General features: G+C 34.0%; 2 protein-coding genes across 2 annotated transcripts; both read left to right on the top strand.

The window, feature by feature from the left end:
• The first annotated feature begins 3,385 nt into the window (after positions 1 to 3,385).
• On the top strand, positions 3,386 to 5,680 carry LOC107607033 (exocyst complex component EXO70B1-like). The gene has a single exon (XM_088494258.1). The coding sequence runs from the start codon at positions 3,386 to 3,388 to the stop codon at positions 5,402 to 5,404; it is 2,019 nt and encodes a 672-aa protein (XP_088350384.1). The 3' UTR covers positions 5,405 to 5,680.
• Positions 5,681 to 5,855: 175 nt separating this feature from the next.
• Positions 5,856 to 8,201, top strand: LOC107608238 (exocyst complex component EXO70B1-like). Its single transcript, XM_016310088.3, has one exon. The coding sequence runs from the start codon at positions 5,997 to 5,999 to the stop codon at positions 8,019 to 8,021; it is 2,025 nt and encodes a 674-aa protein (XP_016165574.1). The 5' UTR covers positions 5,856 to 5,996; the 3' UTR covers positions 8,022 to 8,201.
• The last annotated feature ends 11,588 nt before the right edge of the window (positions 8,202 to 19,789 follow it).

The following is a 19,789-nucleotide window of genomic DNA, read 5'->3' as shown; positions in this document are numbered from 1 at the left end:
CATCGAGGTGTTCTTGTTAGTTGCTGTGAATTTTCCTTACCTTTTATATTGCAGACGAAAATCCTATAAATTATTGGCAATATATATTGTCCATGGTTGAATATCGTTAAGTTGTAATAATTTAGTGTCTTTTGGCAAATTTTTTTCAAAATAAAAGCATTGAAAAAATTTAAAAAATCTTTCCTTAAAAAAAATGTGGTTTTTTTACTTAAAGCATGTGGTTTTAAAGCATTTAATTTTTTTTTTTTAAAAAAGTGGTTTCTTTACTTAAAAAAAATGTTTTAACATATAAATAAATAAATCGCAATCAGGGTAAAAAAATGTTCAAAAAACAGAAATATCAAAGAAACGAATACAAATTGAAGTTTAGTTTTGGAAAGAAAATTCGTATGAAATTGTGGATATAAAAATGATTATCTACATAAATTAGCTCTAACTCTAAGCCTCTAACAGGGTGTAATGATGCTCTTGAGATGAGTTAAACTTAAAACAAAGAAACAAAATAAATAGAAAATCTCTATTTCAATGAACCCAAAATTAAGTCTTGATATGTTTTTGTATGTTTGCATGTATTACGAAAGAAATGACAGAGCTGCGTATTATCATTTAAGAAAATTTTTAAATATCCCTGAAACATCGATGCTCGAGTGAGTTTAAATAATTAAAATCATTAAGTCACCAAAAAAAAAAAATAATTAAAATCATTAGAACACTAGTGTTCTAAGAATATTTGAAATTCTTCCTATAGTTTAACAGTGGAAGCGGATAGGAAATTCCTTCCCAATAAAAATGCATAAACTATGGTCAAGAAGAAGATGACAAAACCGAGTTAAAGAAGACTTTTTCAAACGTGCGATTGCTCTTTCAAGTAAAAAAAATGTACTTTCATTGAGTCTAAAAATGCTGTTTCTGATTGTCTCTGAAATCAGTTGTAGGTTGTAACATGAACTTAGTTTCATAAAGAACATGACATCACTTGTGTCCATCCATGTTCCATGGTTTATGCATCTGGAGTTATGGAGAAATTCTTTGGTTTTGCTTCATCCATATTTGGACTGCTTTGTTACCTCTGTTTTTTCCAAATGTCATGTGGCGTTTCTGGTTTTGGCCATCATCTCTGTTTACTCATTCTATTTTGATAAAGATGTGACGGGAAACCGGATGCATAGAGCCTAGTTTCTCATGTGGCGTTTGCCATGATGTCACTGAGTTTTCAAGGCAGTTTCGTTGTGGATATACTGTATTTATTTCTAGGATTTTTGACAACACAACTCATGAAGATAAAACTCTTGTTGGTTTTGTTGGAATATATATCAGTTATTTCCTTATTCACCTTGGATCCTCTCTAGCTGTGCTACAAGAAAAGGAAAATCAGCATTATGGTCCTTAAGATCTAAATTATGTGCGCATTCAAGTAGATTCAGTAGATCCAATCAACTCAACACTGGTAATGTTTTTTTTTTTTCTGAAGAAAGAGAGCTCAACACACTAAAGTGGAGCAACCAAACAAGAAAACAACAAAGAAACCAAAAATATAAAACTATAGGGTACAATCCGTTGTCATCTCCGGCATTGTCATCAACAACCAAACGGATCAATGCCACACCATTCGTTGTAATTCAGAAAGGACTTAATCTTGATTCCATCAACACCTGTCTCAGATCTCTGGAAAACTCTATTATTCCGTTCTAACCAAATATGTTCCAGATCACCGCAAAGAATCCTATCAGCCACCTCTTTTACTCAGAATTACAACCAGACACTTCAATTCAACTCTCAAACAGTTCTTTGACAGTTTCTGGAATAGCCCAATCTCTATCTACACCCGTCAACTAAGCGCACCACACCTGTCAAGTAAATTCATAGCCAAGAAATAAATGGTGCATACATTCTATTTCCTTTTTACACAAAAGTAGCATACTCAGTCGCTCTTTAGTGTTTATCCTGCCTACTAAAACAAACCACGCAAAGAGTTCAACTCTTGGAGGAACCAATCCTCTCCAAATGGCACTAGAGAAACTGTAGCTTGTGATGTCCTCCGGGAGAGTCTCTTTCTGTAGCACCTGCACAAATGAGTTAGTAGAATAGATACCAGTTTTTTCAAATTTCCATACAATTGTATCCTCTCTGGTAGGCGACATTCTCACTAGTCACAATCGGTCATCAAGTTGATTGAGCAACTGAAGTTCCCATTGGAATAACTCTTTCCTCTACTAAAAGTTCCACACCTAGTGTATCCCATCCCAGAACCCACAATCCCTTATGATGAAACCTTTTTTATTTGAAATGGAGAAGAATCTCGGAAAACTATCTTTCAATGGACCACTTTGTAGCCAATCATCCTCCCAGAAACGAATATGTCTACCATTTTCCACCTCCATTGCCAAACCCCTAATCATCATATCTTTTGCATGTGGCTCTTTAATATTACGCGGACAAATATCTTTTCACGGGCCATCTCTTAACAGTAATGGCTGTTTTGACAACATTACAGAAGAGTTCAAATGATTACAAGAACATACAATCTTCTTCCACAACGGACAATCTTCCTTGGAAAAACGACACCACCACTTGAACAGAAGCGATGCATTTCTGATGGTCGATGGAGCTAAATCATTGGTCTTCATTCTCCGTGGAGATGGTTTTGCTATTGGAGCTTGTAGAAAGAAAGTTGAAGGCCAAGTCCAAGAACTTCATGGACCCTGCTCTGCGGCTGCGTTTTCATGATGGATAACACGAGGTAAATCGAAGACAACAGTTCAACAATCCCTTGAGTTATAACACAGACGCTCATGGAGTAAGGTTTCTGGAATTTCTGAACTTGGATAACATTGAGTCACTGGCTCTTAATATTGTTGCTAAGTCAATGAAAGAGAAGCTTAGTTCCTTCACTGCGCGTTTCAAGAAGATATGCCATGTTCAATCTACATGGTGTGTCCTTAGCTTGAAGCTTAGGGAAGAAATAATTACATCCCTAGAAATCAATGAACTAGACTAGATTTTGGACTGTACTTTATTTATTAGTCAACTTAAGTCGGCTTAAGAAATTACCAAGTAACGGAGTTACCATTATATTTGTTTATTCAGCATGCCTTTGACTATTGAGACATGAAAAAATGAAAGGGGACAGGAAACATAAACTATGTAACATGCATATAAAAATGACTATGGCCAAGAACAAGATGACAAAACTTAGTTGCAGCATACTCTTCATGCCGGCAACTACTACTCCAAGTAAAAAATATATGTATTTAAAAATTATTGTGTAACTTTCCTTTGAAGGTTTCTCTGCAAAGGGTAGTGCTACCTGAAATGGTCTCTCTTGGTGTTTTGGAAAGACTAAAAAGCACTTGTTAGTTGTTACTTGGATTCTTTCACAGAGAATATGACACCTCTATCTGTCCAAATTCCAAGTTGGCTTATGCACCAAAAGCTATGGAGATTCCTTGGTTTTGCTTCATCCATAGTTGGATTACTCTGTTACGCTCTTAGTACATCCTTCAACTTTCTATTCGGAAAATGGAACTTGGCGAAAATCTCTATTTACATTGTTTTCAGTCTTATAATCTGCCTTGCCACTTTCTTTGCCAAGGTATGGCAATACTCTGCAAGTCTCCGATTAAGAGCTCACATGACATTTTTAGTTCTGACCGTTACTTCTGTTTACTCATTCTTTTTCGATAAAGCTGCGAATGGGGATCCGGATGCATATAGCATAGTTTCTTGTGCTTCTTTTGCTATAATGTGGTTTAGTTTGTCAAGACAAATTCATTGTGGATTTGAGGTAGACATGTTATATTTCTTTCTGGGAGTTCTCATAATACAACTGATGAAGATAAGATTCTTGTTGAGTATAGTTGCGATATGTTTCAGCTATTTCCTCATCATTCTTCGATCCTCTCTAGATGCATCAACAGTCACAGAGAGTGAATATTTGGAACTCCATGACCAAAATCATGTGTCAATTCAAGTGGAATCTGATTCACAACAATCCAACATTCATAGAATCATCATGACAAAACTCATGGATTGTGTTGAGGCGCTTCAGAAGAGAAAAGCTGCACTAGTGCAAACCATTTTTGAGGAATACAATAATGCTACTAATAACACTATGTTGGTGACTGATTACAATTTCTTGCTTGATACGCTACCACAGGGAGTTGTAAATGACCTTCATGAAGCTGTCAAATCTGCAGTGGCTTTTGGATTGGTGAAGGAATGCTCTGATGCCTACATCGATTGCCGGAGGGAATTCTTGGAGGAGTGTCTAGCAAGATTGTTGGAGTTGGACACTGTCAAGATTGACCACCCTAACACACTACCAACTCCATATTTCATGGTTAAGAGATGGGCTGAAACCTGCAATGTTGCATTCAGAATACTGTTCCCATTCGAAAGACGACTCTGCGATCGTGTCTTCTTTGGGCTACGCTCAGTTTCTGATGTTTGTTTTGCAAATATTTGCCGGGAATCCGCGACTCAGCTGTTAAATTTTGCTGAAGCCTTTACAAGTGTGAGCAGTTCATTTGATCAAATATTCATCATTGTTCACATTTTTCGGGCATTGTGTGACCTGATTCCACACTTGCAGACATTGTTTTGTGATAGCCTCACTATGTTCTTGGTGAAGGAAGCTATTACAATCCAGAACAACTTGAGAGAAGCAATAGAGGGTTGTTACACGGAGGTGAAGAATATGATTTTCCGTAGTAAGAAGGCTAAGTTTGTTTTTCCCAATGGCGGAATTCATCCATTAACAATGGATGTCCTGGCATATGTCGAGTTATTTTGCGAGCCATTTTTACAAAAATATGTGCAGGGTTCTGATAGAGCTGGAACATCGTTTTCATTCTCTGTGGAGATGGTTTCTATGTTGAAGATTTTAGAGAGAAAACTGAGAACTAAATCCAAGAACTACAAGGATCCTACTTTGTGCTATTTCTTCATGATGATTAATAGAAGGTACATACAAAACTTTGTAAAACAACGGCATTTCGTAACCCATTTGAGCAATGATTGGGTCCAAAATAATACACAGAAAGCTGAGCAAAACCTTGAGCTCTATTACAAAAGCTCATGGAACATGGTGGTTGATTATCTGAAGCTGTACAACGATGAGTCTTTGGTGCCTGCTGTTCCTGCTGAATCAATGAAAGAGAAACTTATTTTGTTCAATTCACACTTCAGGAAGATATGCACTCTTCAATCTACATGGTTTGTTGGTAAAGAGCAACTTAGGAAAGAAATAATAACATCCGTAGAGAACATGTTGCTTCCAGCATATGGAAACTTCATTGGGAAGTTCCATAATGTTCTTGCTGCAGATGCATATGAGTATATAGAGTACGGAATGTTTGATATACAAGCTCGACTTAACGGTTTATTTAGAGGAAGTATGAATTAGGAAGGTAGCAGAAAAAGAAACAAATAGAAAATTTGTATGAATGAGATCACAAAATCACTAGTATTGAATTGGAAAACATGCTTGTGTTAGATTTTATCAGAAAAAAAAAAGTAAAAAAAAAAAAAAACAGCAAAGAAGTGAAATTTATTTGGTAATTCTTGGTTATTAAGTTATTCCCAAAAGAATTTCTAAGACTAACCATTTGGAACCACAGGCATAATCCACCCAGCCATGGTTGAGCAAAAGTAAATTTCAAGTGTAAAGCATCTATCACAATAGTACAATTATCATCTAGATTTCAATGCATTAACTTGCAGGAATCTATATTGTAATAATAAGATTAGTCAAACCCAAGTCAACTGAAGATGTTCCTGGAAGGGGATAGGAAAGTTACACTATGCAATCTATACATATAGAAATGACTATGGCCAAGCGCGTGATGACAAAACCGAGTTGAAGAAGACTCTTCATACCTACAGCTCCTCCAAGTCAACAAAATATGTAGTGAAAAATTAACTGTGTAAACTCTTGGATAATATTTGCTCCGTGTCTCTGAAAACACTTGTTACTCACTTAGCTTCTTTCAGAGGATATGGTACAAGTGCCTGTCCGAATTCCAAGATGGCTTATGCATCAAAAGCTATGGAGATTCGTTGGTGTGGTTTCATCCATAGTTGGCCTGCTCTGTTATGCTCTCAGTAGATCCTTCAATTTTCTATTCGGAAAATGGAACTTGGTGAAAATCTCTATTTACATTGTTTTCAGTTTTATAATCTGCCTTGCCACTTACTTTCCCAAGGTATGGCAACACTCGGCTTGTCTCCGGTTTCGAGCGCATATAGCATTTTTAGTTCTGACCATTACTTCTGTTTACTCATTCTTTTTTGACAAAGCTGTGAATGGGAAACCAGATGCATATAGCATAGTCTCTTGTGCTGCTTTTGCTATAATGTGCTCTAGTTTTCCAAGACAGATCCACGGTGGATTTGAAGTGGATCTGCTATATTTCTTTCTCGGAGTTTTTATTGTGCAACTGATGAAGATAAAAGTATTGTTTGGTATTACTGGGGTCTGTTTCAGTTATTTTGTTATTATTCTTAGATCTTCGCTAAACCTCACATTAGAAGATGAACATTTTGATCCATGTGATCAAAATCAGGTTGTCGTTCAAGTTGATTCGCAACAAGCCAATGATGATTGCAGTTTTATGATGGCACGGTTAAGTGCTTGTATAGAAAGGCATCAGCGGAGAAGCTATGGTATCATGGGCAAAATTTTGGACCAAGTGAGGGAATACGGTGAAGCCATTGGTGTCCCTGGAAAGGTGATTGACCACAACTTGGCGTTTGATGCACTTGGGCCCGGAGCTATGGATGATCTTCATGATGTTGCCAAGTCCACCATGGCTGCTGGTTTCGGAAAGGAGTTCTGCGATGCATATAGCAATTACAGGAGGCAATGGTTAGAGATGTGCATATTGAGATTGTTGAAGCTTCGAGAGGATAGAGTTATTGACCCTCAAACAATGCCATCCATGGATTACATTATCAGTAGATGGATCATAGCTTCTGATGTTGCCCTAAGGATACTATTTCCCTCGGAAAGGCAAATCTGCAGTCGTATCTTCTCTGGTTTACACTCTGCAGCGGATGCGTGTTTTGGACAAATTTGCTCTGAAGCAACAATTCAGCTGCTGAAATTCGCAGAGGCCTTCGCGGCGATTAGCCTTCCATCATGTCGGATGTTCCAAACCTTCCGCGTTTTTCTTGCATTGAACCAACTGATTCCAGACTTCCAGACATTGTTTTCTGATGGCCCCAGCGTGTTCTTGGTGAATGAAGCTGTCACAACCCGGAACAAATTGAGAGAAGCAATCACAGGCTCTTACACGGATATGAAGAATTTGATTTTCCGTAGCAAGGAGGCTAAGTTAGTTCTTCCAAGTGGTGGGGTTCATCTAATTACCTACAATGTAATGACATATATCCTATTCTCACGGCAGTCGCAAAGGAAGCTTCAGCAGGCTTCGCTAGAATACCCGATGGATGCCGGAACCCAATCGAATAATATTATGTTGTTGCAGTTATTAGAGAGAAAATTGAGAACCAACTCCAAGAAGTACAAGGACCCTGCTTTGGGCTATTTTTTCATGGTGAATAATAGGAGTTACATAGAAAACAAGGTAAAAGAGTGGGAGCTGGGAACCTTTTTGGGAGATCATTGGGGCCAAATTAACACTGCAAAAGTGAAGCAAAACCTTGAGCTATATTACAGAAGTTCTTGGAACAAGTTGCTAGACTATCTGAATCTAGACTACTATGGCGAGTCGCCGGCACCTGAGGTTGCCGCAGAGCCAATGAAGAATAAACTGCTGTTGTTCAACATTCATTTCATGGAGACATGCGTTGCTCAATCTACATGGTCCGTCTTTGATGAGCAGCTAAGGGAAGAAATTAGGACTTCAATAAAAAACATGTTGCTGCCAGCATATGGAAACTTCATTGGGACGATTCGTAAAGTTCTTGGAATGAATGCTTATGAGTATATTAAGTATACAATGTTTGACATTGAAGCTCGAATCGACGGTTTATTTTATGGAAGTATCATGAATCAATGAAGCATTGACAAAGAAAGAAGTAAAGGCAGAGCTTGTGTGAAGCATTATTAGATTGCAAAATTTTCGATAGCGAAGTGTACTACTTTCACATTGTATGGTTTCCACATTATTAGAGCATGTGTATGGTTTGCAATAGGAATAGAAAATGTTCTTCCAATATACAAATAATTTTAGAGCTAACTAGAGTGAGACCAGACAATGTGCGAAGAGATAAATTAATTATATTATATAATATATTTTAATATTTTTTTAGAGATTAATTAGATATATGTAAAATAATATTAAATTTAAAGTATCTTATATTAAAAATATTTTATAAAATATTTATTTAATAATTTATATATAATTTTATATAATTATTTAATAAAAATATAATACAAATTGAATTATAGTTTATTGTTTTAGGATTTTGAATTTATTTATTTTAAAAAAAAAGATAATTTTTATTATATTATAATTGTACAAATTTATATTTTTATTTGTTATTTTTTATCATTTGCAAATAACTATAAAATTAGAAAAAAAATGAATTAAAATAAAAAATACTAAAAATAGAATATAAAATTATAGATTAATTCTATAATAATGTTATATTTGATTGAGTATATTTAGTAAGAAGATGGTGTGTCAAATTTAAACTTATTAAAAAAAATTTAGTAGAGACAGATCAAAAGAGGACAAATAGTGACTTCGACTCTCTCAAAATTTTGAAGAAATATATATATTTAGTGACTTTATATATATATTTTTTTAATAATGTGATAGGTTTAAGTTTTAATTATTTTTTTTATTGATATTTTTTACTTAACCAAATCAACTTGACATTTCTTACTTTTAAGTTAACAACTTCAAAACATAAATTTCTTACTCAAATATGCTCCTATGCCACTTAGGTTTAAGTTTTAATTATTTTTTTCATTGATATTTTTTACTTAACCAAATCAACTTAACATTTCTTACTTTCTGAAATTTGAACTAAAACATAAAATTTGAATTTCTATTTTTATTGATTTTAATTTTTTTTATATTTTATTTGAATACAAATGGAGGTATTTCTTTATTGACATTTATGTTTTAAAGTTAATAAAGAATAAATAAGGGTAAAGTATCTTTTTTGTCCTTGAAGTTTGGCAAAAATTTTAAAAATACCCCTAAGTTTTATTTTGTTTCAATTTTGTCCCAAAAATTTTTTATTTGCATCAAATATACCCTCAACGGCTAAATTTTCAAAAAAATAAAGACAAATCTAATAATAATGCATGAAAATTATGCTTGATTTGCTTGTGTTAAGGGTTGTTCTTGTGAAATTGTTGTTGAATTGGTTTTAAATTTTTTGAAAAATTAGCCGTTAGGGGTATATTTTATCACGGCCCAAAATGAGCCATGACTGGCGCTCAGGAAAAAGAGTTCCCTAGCAAGCCTAACAGATTCGAATATAAGATAAATAAAAATGTTACAAATAATTTTTGATAAATTTACACTTTCTATAATGAATAATTACATAATTGAACAAAAATAAAATAAATAAATATAGATGGATCCTGTCTGTGGCATATGGAGCAGATGATGTCTAAGAACTCAACAAGGAATAGAACCCATTGCAGATCATTACTCTTGAATAAGCTAACATAATCAAATACTTATTCCTGAAAAATATTTTTTTTAAAAAAAAAAGGGTGAGTTTTGCAACTCAGTGACTAGACAGTACATCTATAATTCACATGAGACCATCTAAACATTATTATGAAAATAATTTTAGTTAGAAAATAATAATTTATATGAATAAGTGAATCAATAAGGGAGTTCTCATACAAAAATCAAATCAAATAGTCCACACTTGGACGGCTCCACCTCTAAGGGTAGCCCTTTTCTCTAGTGTGTCCGTACGGAATAACAGATCCAACGTTTGGCCTACACGTTAGGCTAGCAACGCCCCTGCTAGCTGAGGTCTGAGCCAGATGCATCTAGGTTAACGTCATAACCGCCGTTAACTACGGTTTTCTAATACGAGCCTCCCAAACCAATTCAAAACATATAATTTCACATACAACAAATCTTTGATCTTTCAAATATATAAGGTATCGAATAAAATCAAATCAGATAATACTTTCTCATCCAAATCATATGCAATCCTATTTCTCAATCTTAAAGCATTTCAAACATATTTCATAATTCCAAAATAAGTGAGTACTAATAAAATTTCAATGCTTCAAAAATACATATTCGAATAAAATTAAATGCGTTAAAATAATATAAAACTTCTTCAAACATGATATATATAGTCTCATGTGCATATTAAAATGAGTTTAACAAGGATAAGCATTTAGTTATAATAAATCAATTAGTAAAACCAATTTAAAATCATTTGATAATAATCTTTGTAAGTATAACTAAGTTCAAGCACCGTATATCCAAATAATTATAGACGTAAAGCAAACACTTATAAATGTAAAGCCTACTCACAACGTGGTCCTAAGGGACCGAAGAGACCAAAACCGAAGTGCAAAATTAACGGGTGAGGAGGATCGATGTAGAATGAAATGAGTAGTCACAGGATTTGGACCGGGCAGCGAAAAGTTGCGGCTGCAACAACAGCAGCATCTATTTCTTATTGCAACGTCAATGATCATAGCACCCAGAGAAACTATTGGATTCAAATTAAATGGAAGACAACAAGAAAGAGTGCTGGAAAATCTAAGGTAAAGCAGAGGTTCAATAAAATCAGAATGGCAGGATACGAAAGTGAAACAGATTCAAGGGAAAATAGCGAACCAGAACGGCAACAATGGCAGTGGTCAGCTCGACAGCAGCAAGGAGGTACGGCGGTAAGGTGGCAGCGTTGCTTCTTCTCCCTCACGAACTCGCCTCCTTCTCCCTCCTCTGTTCGCGTCTCACGGCGGCGGCAACAGCTTTATCAACGGCGACGCAGCAGTGGTGAGGGAACGGCGGTCTCCGACGGCATGCTAGGCAGCAACCAGGCGTGACAGAGCTGGTGGCGTCCTCTCCTCCATCGCGTTTCCCGCGGCGGCAGCTCTCTGCCTCAACATCTCACTCTCTCCCCTCTTCGTCAGCGCCGGCGGCGACACGTGGGACGGCGGCTCCATGGCGGTGAGGCGCGACGCCGGCATGCTCCAAGGCGACGGCAGTGACGGTGGACAGCCTCCCTCTCTTCTCTTCTCCGTTCCCTCACTCTCCCCTTTCTCTTTTCTTTGCTTCCGTTACTTCTCCCTCTTTCTCTGAATTGTGTGTGTGTATGTATGTAAGAGGGAGGGTGTGGGATTTATTTTGAGATTAGGGTTAGGGTTTCGTTTGGGAATAAGGAGAGTAACGGTATTGTAGGGATTTTATATTCTACCCTCTTTACAAAAATTTTTGCCCTCGAAAATTCAAAAATTGATATAATCTGCAAAACTTTACATGGTTTTAGCACTTTGCCAAACATGAGAAAGAAGTATAACGAGGTGCAGAAGTTACAAGATAGGTTTCTGTTAAAACGATGTGATTAGCATTCACCTACTCTTGTTTCCTTGACAACTTAGATATACATAGTACTTTTTACTTAGTTTGTCAATCTCCTCAAAATACACTTTTACTTTATAATCTCTTGGTTCTGGTGTACATCTGCTTGGTAGTAGCCGGTCTTACGTCAAGCCTTAGAATTACGACTTTCTGAACTTCAACATCGATAAGTTGTGTCCTAACAAACTAACGTATCGCTTACTATATCTAGGAATCACACGAGACCAGAACAAGCTCAGGTTTACTCAAAAGGACACAAAACCTGGGAAGAGAAGAGCAAACATCACAGATTGTATTTGCACGAAGGTAAAAAAGATGCTTAAGATTACAATTAAGCAATGCTGTATAGAAATAATTAAGTGTGCCAGAAAGAGTCAATCGCATCTTAACAAGGAAATCTGAATCAAGAAACTTTAATAGTAACAATTAAAGAAAATAGGGTATATTAGGTCAAAACAAGTTCAGGTTGAATCAAAGAAGTACAAAGTTCACAAAAAGAGGTTAACCAAAATCAATGGCTATTTTTACAAAGATTTAAATGGATGATTAAGGACACGATCAGGCAAGAGAAGAATCAAATAAAAAAAAGTTTTTTCAAAGAAGATCTGGAACAAGAATTCTAAGAGAATATTAGAAGATATGATGTATCATAGTAAAGCAATTTCAAATTACATCAAGGAGTTACATAGTTCACGTAAAGGAATGCAATGTCAGCACCTGTGTTGTCGAGAATATATGGTATAGCCAAAAGCACGATCAGATTGAGATATGCATAAGATGTAGGACATGAAATAAAATAATCAAATTTCATTTCAACAAGAATTGAAACAAGGAACTCCCGATACGAAATATAGAAGAAGGAACGATACGTCAAATCACGTGGCACAATTATAGTGCATACTTCAACACAAACTATCCCAAAAAGAACACCTAATGTTCCCAAACATAACAATTACCATTACTTGGATAAAGAAATGAAGGAGTTTAGAAGAACTATTCCTTACAGGTTATAAATTCTACCCCTTTGTATGCACTATACTCAATAATCAGACCACAAGATGTGACAATGCTAAATAGAATATAGATTTTTTTCCCAACAAAACTAGAAAACAAGCAAAACAAAATAAAGTCCAGCATAACAATATCATCATAGCATAAAAGATTTTAGGGCATAAGTAAATGTTGAAATCATCGAAAAAGCTTCATAATATTCTTCATTAACATCATCAAGACCCTAAAAATGCCAAATGATGAGTATTGCAAATAATTGAAAGAGCAGATTAGAAAAAAGGACATAGATGTTACACCCAAAATTAGAAACTAGTATATAAAAAATGGTATCACCTAAAAATTTATACTTTTAAACATCAACAACAATAACAAAACAAAATATTCAAACACAATCAATCAAAATATAGTAATAAAGAAAATATTTAGAACGAGCAAAGGTAACATAAAAAAATCTAAAATAAATGAACCAACTAAAAATAGAAAACACATGAAAAGAAAAGAAAATATTGACAATTTATGCCTCCACACTCAAGTTATGATCAATCCATACCCATAATTTTTCAGGTCAACAAGTTATAATGAAATAACTCAAGATTAAACCCATTGACTCAAAATGAACCTATCGGTTTCTTTAGAGTTTAGACATCCACAATCTTCATACATTGCAAACAAGCACCAAAATTGTCCTAAAATTAAAAAAAAATTTTTTTTTACAATGCCTACTTTATAATACTCCGTGAATATAATAAGGAGAAAAACTCATAGAAAGAATTTGTTCAACTTTAAGGAATTAAATATCCAATCTTTTCCATCTGAAATCGCCAGAAATTCTTTCCAATATCTAAGACCTACAATCTCAATCTCACGAAACCCAGAAAACCAATCTCTCCAAATCTCTGAGAATAATGACAATAGTTGAGAACAGAGGAATTTTCAAAAAAAAAAAGCAAGGGTTAAGAAAATTTTCAAGTTTCAAATCTTAGCCAAAAAATAAAGTTCATCACCAAAAGAATAAAAGACAAATATCACCAAAAGAATAAAAGACAAATATCACCAAAACAAATAAAATTATAAGAGCTGATTCTAACACACCCTTATCCATACATAAACAAAATTTTTGTCATGATAATACGCATAAAATATGTTGTTTGAGCTACCCTTTAGTAAGACATTCACGTCTAAATGTAATCCACTGTTGCAACAATGAAATCAAAGCATAGCACATAATTATTAAAAGACACAGACACAAACACATCAGATGTGGTGTGCACTTCTAAAATCAGACCAATAAAATTATTTCAACTTCCAATTTCAAAATCATGAACATGATCATAAAAATTCACTTGAAAGTACGAAGTCATTTCGACATGATCACGAAAAAAAAGTTTCTTAATCTAACTAATGATAAAATTGGAAAGTATAAAGGTAGTATAATAGAAAGCCTTTTGATATTTACTTCCATCTAACTAATATGGAAAGGATCCCATTAAATAGATGAAGAATTGTGTGAACCAATAAAACAATATATATAAGCATCCAAAAATTAAATAATTTCTCTCCTTGTCCCTCAATTTAAGTCTCTGCCAAGTTAGCTCTCACCTCTTTTTTTTTTCATGCACATTAACAAATAACAGTTCATACTTATATATAATCCAAAGGTAGGAACGTGTATGAATTTAGTAACAATGTCTTTTTTTTTTTTGCACTTACACCCAAAGAGAACTTGAAACATGCTATTTTGGAACTGACCATATTTCTATCAATCTATTTTTTCTTGTTTGTGTACGAAACTATTTTTCTTGAACACATTTCAGATATATAACTCCATAAACATCAAACTAGCAAGGAGAAAATAAAACAATGTTCAATCAGGACCATACATAGTAGAAGCATACAATTAGAAGCAATCATCTAAAATTCAAATATCCCCTTATTCAATCTAGCCACACAAATTGTTCCTGAAAACCAGTAGCTGCTGAATATACTCCTTAATTTGTTGTCATCATTTCAAAAGCCTTAACCTCTCCATTCAAGTATCATATATTTCATAAAAATCTCTTGAAATAACTAACTTCTTTCACAAACATCACATTTTGCAAAAATCATCAGAATTCAGCAACAATAGAAAAATCATAGAACATAATCACAATAATTCCGTGACAGAAAAACCATGTCCAACAACACAATACTATAATAAAACTAGATCATCAAATTAGAAAAGTTCAAACAAACTTCTAAATCAAAAAGATCTTCAATCCATCTAACTAGTCACCCAAATAATTCTCTATCCCTAAACAGATAAAATCACCAGTTCGCCAAACAAATAATACTCCATTATATGTTCATCACAGAGTTCTTCTCCTTGAAAAATTGAATAACAATTTTCAAAATTCTTAATTTGAAACAAAAGGATCACAAGCAACTCAAAATTTAGTCATAACTTCAAAGATTATCAACATAAAAGAAAAATTCAGATATCGCTTATCAAGTCCAAAACAAAGCATCTCGTTTAGTAACTCAATGAATTCATGCAATCCAAAATTTCAAATACAGCTCTATAAAGGAATTAGATAGTAATTCACAGCAAACACCGATCGGATCTTCTAAGTAATTCATGAAATATTGACATCAGAAATCATAGAGAACAACACAAAGACGAAAAAGATTAAAGCATGCATTCACAAAATCAGAAAAGGTTAGAACTAGCTACAAGGCAGGAATCGCGAACCGGAACCGAAACTGAAACTATTGCAAAAGCACGTTCGAGAAAATCTAGCAAAGGATAGGGCAAGATTGGGTACAAAAGGACAAGAGTAGTAAGAAGTGGCAGAGGACAGATGATCACAGTAATCAGAAGACAACAATGACATAGAAGACAAAGAGGACATTCCTATAAGCCTTTGATAGTGCCACAATTTGTACAAATAGGTGCGCTTCTATTTATACAATTGTGATCCTACCATAGGACACTTGCTCCATATTACACAGATTTAACCTAAGCTCTGATACCACTTTATCACGGCCCAAAATGAGCCATGACTGTCGCTCAGGAAAAAGAGTTCCCTAGCAAGCCTAACAGATTCGAATATAAGATAAATAAAAATGTTACAAATAATTTTTGATAAATTTACACTTTCTAGAATGAATAATTACATAATTGAACAAAAATAAAATATATAAATATAGATGGATCCTACCTGTGGCATATGGAGCAAATGACGTCTAAGAACTCAACAAGGAATAGAACCCATTGCAGATCATTACTCTTGAATAAGCTCACATAATCAAATACTTATTCCTGAAAAATATTTTTTTTTAAAAAAAAGGGTAAGTTTTGCAACTCAGTGACTAGACAGTACATCTATAATTCACATGAGACCATCTAAACATTATTATGAAAATAATTTTAGTTAGAAAATAATAATTTATATGAATAAGTGAATCAATAAGGGAATTCTCATACAGAAATCAAATCAAATAGTCCACACTTGGGCGGCTCCACCTCTAAGGGTAGCCCTTTTCTCTAGTGTGTCTGTACGGAATAACAGATCCAACGTGTGGCCTACACGTTAGGCTAACAACGCCCCTGCTAGCTGAGATCTGAGCCAGATGCATCTAGGTTAACGTCATAACCGCCGTTAACTACGGTTTTCTAATAGGAGCCTCCCAAACAAATTCAAAACATATAATTTCAGATACAACAAATCTTTGATCTTTCAAATATATAAGGTATCGAATAAAATCAAATCAGATAATACTTTCTCATCCAAATCATATGCAATCCTATTTCTCAATCTTAAAGCATTTCAAACATATTTCATAATTCCAAAATAAGTGCGTACCAATAAAATTTCAATGCTTCAAAAATACATATTCGAATAAAATTAAATACTTTAAAATAATATAAAACTTCTTCAAACATGATATATATAGTCTCATGTGCATATTAAAATGAGTTTAACAAGGATAAGCATTTAGTTCTAATAAATCAATTAGTAAAACCAATTTAAAATCATTTGATAATAATCTTTGTAAGTATAACTAAGTTCAAGCACTGTATATCCAAACAATTATAGACGTAAAGCCAAACACTTATAAATGTAAAGCCTACTCACAACGTGGTCCTAAGGGATTGAAGAGACCAAAACCGAAGTGCAAAATTAACGGGTGAGGAGGATCGATGTAGAATGAAATGAGTAGTCACAGGATTTGGACCGGGCAGCGGAAAGTTGCGGCTGCAACAACAGCAGCATCCATTTCTTATTGCAACGTCAATGATCATAGCACCCAGAGAAACTATTGGATTCAAATTGAATGGAAGACAACAAGAAAGAGTGCTGGAAAATCCAAGGTAAAGCAGAGGTTCAATAAAATCAGAATGGCAGGATACGAAAGTGAAATAGATTCAAGGGAAAATAGCGAACCAGAACGGCAACAACGGCAGCGGACAGCTCGACAGCAGCAAGGAGGTACGGCGGCAAGGTGGCAGCGCTGCTTCTTCTCCCTCACGAACTCGCCTCCTTCTCCCTCCTCTGTTTGCGGCTCACGGCGGCGGCAACAGCTTTATCAACGGCGACGCAGCAGTGGTGAGGGAACGGTGGTCTCCGACGGCATGCTAGGCAGCAACCAGGCGTGACAGAGCTGGTGGCGTCCTCTCCTCCATCGCATTTCCCGCGGCGGCAGCTCTCTGCCTCAACATCTCACTCTCTCCCCTCTTCGTCAGCGCCGTCGGCGACACGTGGGATGGCGGCTCCACGGCGGTGAGGCGCGACGCCGGCATGCTCCAAGGCGACGGCAGTGACGGTGGACAGCCTCCCTCTCTTCTCTTCTCCGTTCCCTCACTCTCCCCTTTCTCTTTTCTTTACTTCCGTTACTTCTCCCTCTTTCTCTGAATTGTGTGTGTGTATGTATGTAAGAGAGAGGGTGTGAGATTTATTTTGAGATTAGGGTTAGGGTTTTGTTTGGGAAAAAGGAGAGTAAGGGTATTGTAGGGATTTTACATATTTGATGTAAATCGAAAACTTCTGGGATAAAATTGAAACAAAATAAAACTTAGGGGTATTTTTAAAACTTTTGTCAAACTTCAGGGACAAAAAATATACTTTACCCAATAAATAAAGTCAATAATCTGTATAGGTAGTAAATCGGATCAAACTAATTCGATTTACTATGTATGTGTTGTTTAGTAGTAAATCGAATCAAACATAAAGATGTTCATGACAGGGCGTACAACAGAAATTGGCGTAGAACTCCAAACTATTTATTCATGTAAATTTTTCGAAGAGTCGTATGTAACATGCTTTATAAATTGACCAAATAGTAAAGTAGTAAGAGTCTTATATAACATGTATTAGTAAAAAAAAATATAGAATTTGAATATTTTTATTTCGTGATTTAAATTTTTTATAATTATAATTATTATGACACTTTTAATGTATATATTTATTGTATTTAATCAATAATTTATTTTTCAAATGAATTATAATAATAGATAAGAGTTTTTCTTTTTAATCTTTTAATTCTCTTTATTAAAGATGATTGGTTGATTCTCTTATGTTGTCATGTGTTTAGAAGTACTAATGTGGTATCATTAGAAAAAATAAGATGACTAATGCTCATGATATAAAAAATTGGTATCAACTTTTATAGATTACTAGAATGAGACCCGCGCGATGCGCAGGACGATAAATTAATGATAGTATATAATAAATATTAAAAATTGTTATGTTTTGTAGAAATAAATTAAATATGTGTAAATTGAAGTTAAATTTAAAAGGTGTTTTATTTTAAATAATTTGTAGTACAAAAGATTTGGATGTTGGAGTTGTACAAAGTAACATTTTTATTTGGTGGTTTGATTTTTTGCATTTGTTTTAGTTGGACTTAGTCATCTTATGTGGCGCTCGTCCTCCTTTTTTTTTTGTTGGTAGTTAGAGTTGGTGCTTTCTTCTTTTTGTGGTAGGTTCTTATGAAGACATGTTCTTTATGAATTGTTGAGTTTGATGCACTTTCTATTGTGTTATTTGGTTCCATCTTTGTATGTATGTTCTTCTTTTTGTTGATCTAAAACCTTTAATTGAATTTTGAATCTAAAATAAGTATTGGGCTAACAACTAATAATTTGATAGATGAGATTATGAAAAGTATATAGAGTTACCTTATTGTTGGATATTGTAGTATTTGATTACATGTGCCACAAATGTAGTTGTTTCTTTTTTTATATATACTTTCTTCTAATGCTTTTTACATTTAACACAGTTCCATCCTAATTTGTCATCAATTTCGTTTATAGTTGCTAAAATTGTGAAGATCTTTTTCTATTTCAATATTCAATTTATGTTATCATTAGGTATATGGTATTTAAGTAAGTATGAATGTATGATGTATGTTGTGATTTTTTTTGTCATACCTGATCATCAGATTCTCATTGCATGGCTATTAGATCTAATCGTTCTGCTCTGAAAGAATGATGCTCTATTGAGTAAGTTTGAGATGTGCAGTTCGAAAATAAATTTTTTGTGCTAAATTTGATGTTATGTGAAGGAATAGTGATAAGAGACTTATATATATAGTTTAAATGGTATGGAATTTAAATACTTATAATGTAAAATTTATTATGATTAATAATATTATTATGACATTTGTAATAGGGATGTTTATTACCTTTAGTGAGTTATTTATAAAAATTAATAAATTAATTGTTACGGTTATAAATTTATTGTATTATTTATAACGGTAAGATATAATAAATATAGGAATATGAATTCAATGTATTTGGAGGTTACAAATTTATTAGATTCTATTTTTTAGTTTTTTATTTGTATATTTTATTTTTTTGCTTATTTGAAAATAATAGTTGATTTGGTAAGAATTGAGTGGTTGATTCTAAAGTTGTGCCAAATAATAATTATTCTAAAGTTGGCAATGCAATTGACGTAGTCAATGGCCTAAACTTATGGAGTTGCGGTCAACATAATTATTGTAATAATTATATATTTAGATTTGTATCCATGCATGATGCATCTTATATGTACAAATATACGCAACAAAATCTAAAAGTTAAACATTTTTAGTAAAAAAAAAGAAAATAGTTAATTAGTGTTTTGAGGTAAACATGCATGCATGTTATATCTTATATACTACAAATGTATCTAATATGAAAATGCATGTCTAATATCATATATTTTTTGGTTTTGTTTTGATACTCTTTTAATAAATTTATTTTTTTTTAGTTTTCA

This window comes from Arachis ipaensis, chromosome B7, assembly GCF_059453495.1.
Source record: "Arachis ipaensis isolate K30076 ecotype BB chromosome B7, ASM5945349v1, whole genome shotgun sequence".
Taxonomy (NCBI): domain Eukaryota; kingdom Viridiplantae; phylum Streptophyta; class Magnoliopsida; order Fabales; family Fabaceae; genus Arachis; species Arachis ipaensis.
The sequence above is the reverse complement of the archived record's forward strand: the minus strand, read 5'-3'. Positions and strand labels throughout refer to the sequence as shown.

What these genes read in the sequence shown, in the direction of transcription:
- LOC107607033 (XM_088494258.1), top strand. Translation starts at nt 3,386, where the DNA reads ATGACACCTCTATCTGTCCAAATTCCAAGTTGGCTTATGCACCAAAAG.
- LOC107608238 (XM_016310088.3), top strand. Translation starts at nt 5,997, where the DNA reads ATGGTACAAGTGCCTGTCCGAATTCCAAGATGGCTTATGCATCAAAAG.